Genomic DNA, 4,738 nt, shown 5'->3' on the forward strand with positions numbered 1-4,738 from the left:
CATAGAAGCGCTAGTGAGTTATCAGAAACGAAAAACAAATTTTTCTTCCTGCGAGGAGGAAAAAGAGGGGGAGAATGAGGGGAAAAGGGGGGGAAATGACAAAGCATGAGCAATATGCATAAAGTCCTAATGGGACAGGACGGGAGGGGAGATAACCGTAAGGGATGAGAGGAAGAGAAGTGGGGAAGAGAAGGGTGGAGAAGGGAGGAAGGGGGAGGGGAGGAAAGGAGAAGATAAAAGGGAGGGAAAGGAGAGGGAAGGAGAGGGGAGGGAAAGAGAGGGGAGGGGAGGGAGAGAGAGAGAGTAAGAGAGAAAAAAAAAGAGGAGGGGGGGACGAAAGAGGAGAGGAGGGGAGGAGAGGAGAACGGAGGGGGAGGGAGTAGAAGAGAGGGTAAGGAAGGGGAGATGAAGGGAAAGGGAGGGGACATCAAAAGAAAGATGGGAAGGCTTGTGCAAGCCGGGCGGGCTTAGGATGGGAATGGAAGGGGAGACGGACGGAGGAAGGAAGTAAGGAGAGGAGAGAGATGGAAGAAAGAGGAAAATGGAAATAAGAGGGAGGGGAAAGGGGGGATAAGAGAAAATAAGAGGGAAGAGAGGAAAAAAGAGAAGGGAAAGGAGAGAAAGAGATGGGAGACGATAAAGAAAAAATGTGGAGGAGAATGGGGTGAAAGAAAGGAGGGAAGAGAAGAGAAGGTAGAGGAAGAAGAGAGGAGTGGAATAGAAAGGAAAGAGGGATAAGACGATAGGGAGAAAGGGAGTGTTTGGGTTGTAGGAGAGAGGAAAGGGGAAAGAGAGGTGTTCGAGTGGGGGGGGAGTAGCGGGAGGAGAGGGGGAGAAGTAAAGGGGGAGGAGTGGAGGGGGAGGAGCAGAGGAGGAGCGGGAGGAGAGGGGGAGAAGAGACGAGGGGAGGGGGAGGAGGGGAGGAGAGGAAGAGGAGAAGGGGAAGAAAGGGAGGAGAGGGGAGGAGAGGGGAGAAAAAGGGAGGAGAATGGAAGGAGAGGGGGGAGGTGGAGGAGAGGGGGAGGAGGGAGAGGAGAGGGGTAGAAAGGGGAGGAGAGGGGGAGGAGGAGAGGGGGAGGAAAGAGATAGGAGAGGAAGAGGGGAAGGACTGGGGGAGTGGGGGAGGAGGTTAGGAGAAAGGGACGATGGGGAGAAGAGGAGGAGGAAAGGGGGAGGAGAGAGAGAGGAGAGAGGGAGGAGGGGAGGAGATGTTGTAGGATGTGGGGGAAGAGGGAGGAAGAGGAGGGGAGGGTGCTTTCGGTACGCTTGGAGTCAGGAGATCTTCCATTTAGTCGTTCCAAGCTTACTGCAAGACTTCCGATAGTGCAGTATTCCATTTGAAAGCCACCAAACCCTCTCGGGTGCAAAGATACTACTTTTGTTTTTATTCCGGACAGAAGGCTCGTGTGCACCAGCTGTCAACGAATAGCCACAGTTACGAACAGCTAGTGGCAGCTGGGCGTCCAAAAACCGAGAGCTGTTTGGGCAAATATGAGATTGAGCGTCTTCTCGTTAAACGGAATGGGGTTGCCACGTGGCCAGCGAGAAGAGGTCCTGGCGTTCGCGGTAGCAAATGACCAAGACACAAGGATATTTAGTTCTTTATTCTGGTACATTTCTACGCCATCGGGGGTCCTTATTTGAAGGGATATGTTGTCGGTTTTAATTTGAAAAAAGGTTTGGGGGAAAACGAGTATTCATCTATGAAGGAAAGACTGTATGTTTATATGATATTTATTCATCTTGTGCAGTACAAGCAAGATATATATAATAAGCCAGCACACCCCTTCCTCTTCCTCCTCCTTCTCCTCCTCCTCCTCATCTACCTACTCCTCCTCTTCTTCTACATCTACCACCACAACCACCACTTGACTTGTCCATGTTACAACATACTAACAATCACCTGCAAGCCATCAACAAATATCCATGACTATCCATAGCTGAACCTCAGCTCGCAACCACTCCCCTAAAACTCCATATCACTCCATTCCACTCCATTCTACTCCATTCGAGTTCCTTTAGTGCGTCAATACGTGGAGGACCATCGAACTCTTTGTCCCTTCCGTCCAGACCCTGTGTCACATTCTCGGCGCTTATAAATACATGAAACGCACACACAAGCACACATATACATGCACACACACACACAAACACACACACACACACACACACACACACGCACACGCACACACACACACACACACACACACACACACACATATATACGTGTGTATGTGTGTATATACATATATGTATATATATATGTATATATATATATACATACATATATTGTTATCATTACTATTGTTACATTCTCTATTAATAATTTCTTTGTTATTAGTGTTATCATATTTAATTGTAAAAATTTCTTCATTGTTACGTTAGCCACAATGTGATGTTCACATTCGTCACCAACTATGGTAACTCGGAGAGGTGGTGAGGTCCACCCCATGTATATAATGCCCACAGCCCGTTTGTACACATATTCCTTTGAAAAAGCATACCTGCGAAACTAGTCAGGAATAAACTCAAGACTAAGACTCCTGTGTTTCCTATTCCGCTTACATCAACCTGTCAGAATGTCCCAACAATACATACATATATATATATACATATATATACATATATAAATATACATATATATACATATATATACATATATCACTTAGACAAAATGTTGTAGCACATTTATAAATTATAATCACGAAGAACCCATAGTCGGAATAAAAGGGAAACTTTAGAGGAAAGTGTAACTTCTATATTACGGCTAATAGCTACAGCCCTCCTCCTGAAGAGGGCTATAGCTATTGGCCGAAATATAGAAGTTACACTTTCTTCTAAAGTTTCCTTTTATTCCGACTGTGGGTTCTTCGTGATTATTATTGTATATATATATATATATATATATATATATATATATATATATATATATATATATACATATATGAGGTCTGTTAAAAAAATACGCGGACTGACGTCATAAAACAAAATTTACTTTAATAAGAAGTTACAGGTCTGTGTCCCCTTCAAAGTACTCTCCTCCCCAATGCGCGAACTTATCCCAACGGTGTGTCCACTTGTTGAAACAGTCCTGGTACGCTTCTTTTGTAATGTCCTTCAGCACCTTCGTCGCATTTGCCTTAATCTCAGGAATCGTCTCAAATCTTCTTCCTCTCAAGGGTCTTTTGAGTTTGGGGAACAAGAAAAAATCGGAAGGAGCAAGGTCAGGAGAGTAAGGGGGGTGGGGAAGAACAGTGATCGAGTGTTTGGCCAAAAACTCACGAGTTCTGAGGGATGAATGGGCTGGAGCGTTGTCGTGATGGAAAAACCAGTCGCCACTCCTCCATATTTCTGGCCTTTTGCGACGGATGGCGTCCCTCAGACGTTTCAGAACTTCAGTGTAAGTCTGGTTCACTGTGGAGCCTTCGGGGACGTACTCGTGGTGAACAACACCCTTAGCATCGAAGAAAACTGTCAGCATCACCTTGACCTTGGATCGAAATTGGCGAGCTTTTTTGGGTCTGGGGAATGTTTCACTCATCCACTGGGACGATTGGACCTTCGTTTCAATGTCAAAACCATAAGCCCACGATTCATCACCTGTTATGATCCTGGACAAGAAGTTTTCATCTTCTGAACGATCAAGCAGTTCCTAACAAACCTGGACGCGATGGGCTTTTTGTTCGTCCGTCATCAGGCAACGCGGTGCATCTTCAATCTTTTTGTCAAAATCTCGTAACAAGATCCAACTGATATCCCACACTCTTCAGCAAACTCCCTGACAGACAGACGTCGATTTGCCCGCACCAGGGTGCTGATTTTGTCGACGTGTGGGTCGTCGGTTGACGTGGAAGGACGTCCAAGACGTTCATCATCTTCAATGGACTGTCGACCATCCTTAAAACGTTCATGCCACTTGAAACATGCCATACGCTTTATTGCAACATCACCGTAAGCCGTGTTAGGCATTGCAAAAGTTTCAGTCACAGATTTTCCAATTTTAACACAAAATTTCACAGCAAGCCGTTGCTCCTTCACGTCATTCATTCTGAAATCCGCCAAACAGAAAAATCGCACCTCACTAAAAACCGCGTTGCTAATACACAAATAAAGATATCTACAATCGGGAAATGGCGTCGTAATCAGATGATCTGTTCAAACCTAGCGACACCAAGCGGATTCCCCTGGAACCAACTGAAGCCGCGCAATTCAAACAGTCCGCGTATTTTTTTTTAACAGATCTTGTGTGTATATATATATATATATATATGATAATTTGCTAGTTACAGCAACATATATATATATATATATATATATATATATGTGTGTGTGTGTGTGTGTGTGTGTGTGTGTGTGTGTGTGTGTGTGTGTGTGTGTGTGTGTGTGTGTGTGTGTGTGTGTGTGTGTGTGTGCGTGTGGTTGGGTGTGGGTGCATGCATTTCAATTGAAGAAGGACCGTGGGTTTCACTGACCCGCATAAAGACCATGTTCCTAAACCGAAACACAAGTACACTAAAGCAAAAGAACTACCTCCAGCATCCTTCCCTTCCTCTCGCTTCTTTCTTCTCATCCCGGGAAGCCTAATGACCGATAAACAAGAGACGTTCTGGAGGCGCGCAGCTGACAAACTTGGCAGGCTCTGCGCCCCACCCCCTCCCCGCGAAAAAAAAAAGGAGTGACACTTTAGTCTTCTTCATGAATCATGGGCACAAGCTGTATGTTAGCACCGACTTGGCAA

The 4,738-nt window shown here is 45.5% G+C and overlaps 1 protein-coding gene across 1 annotated transcript in view; it reads right to left on the reverse strand.

Annotated features, from left to right (window-relative positions):
* LOC143035573 (uncharacterized) overlaps positions 1–3,969 on the reverse strand; it is a 208,795-nt gene extending 204,826 nt beyond the window's left edge. Inside the window, exons 1-2 of the mRNA XM_076202440.1 lie at positions 3,764–3,969; positions 1,308–1,477 (exon numbers count right to left, since the gene is read on the reverse strand). Of these exons, the coding sequence (XP_076058555.1) occupies positions 1,308–1,477; positions 3,764–3,969 (376 nt within the window). The remainder of the gene's footprint in view (positions 1–1,307; positions 1,478–3,763) is intronic.
* Positions 3,970–4,738: the final 769 nt, after the last annotated feature.

This window comes from Oratosquilla oratoria, chromosome 19, assembly GCF_046742065.1.
Source record: "Oratosquilla oratoria isolate Oo_2021 chromosome 19, ASM4674206v1, whole genome shotgun sequence".
NCBI lineage: Eukaryota > Metazoa > Arthropoda > Malacostraca > Stomatopoda > Squillidae > Oratosquilla > Oratosquilla oratoria.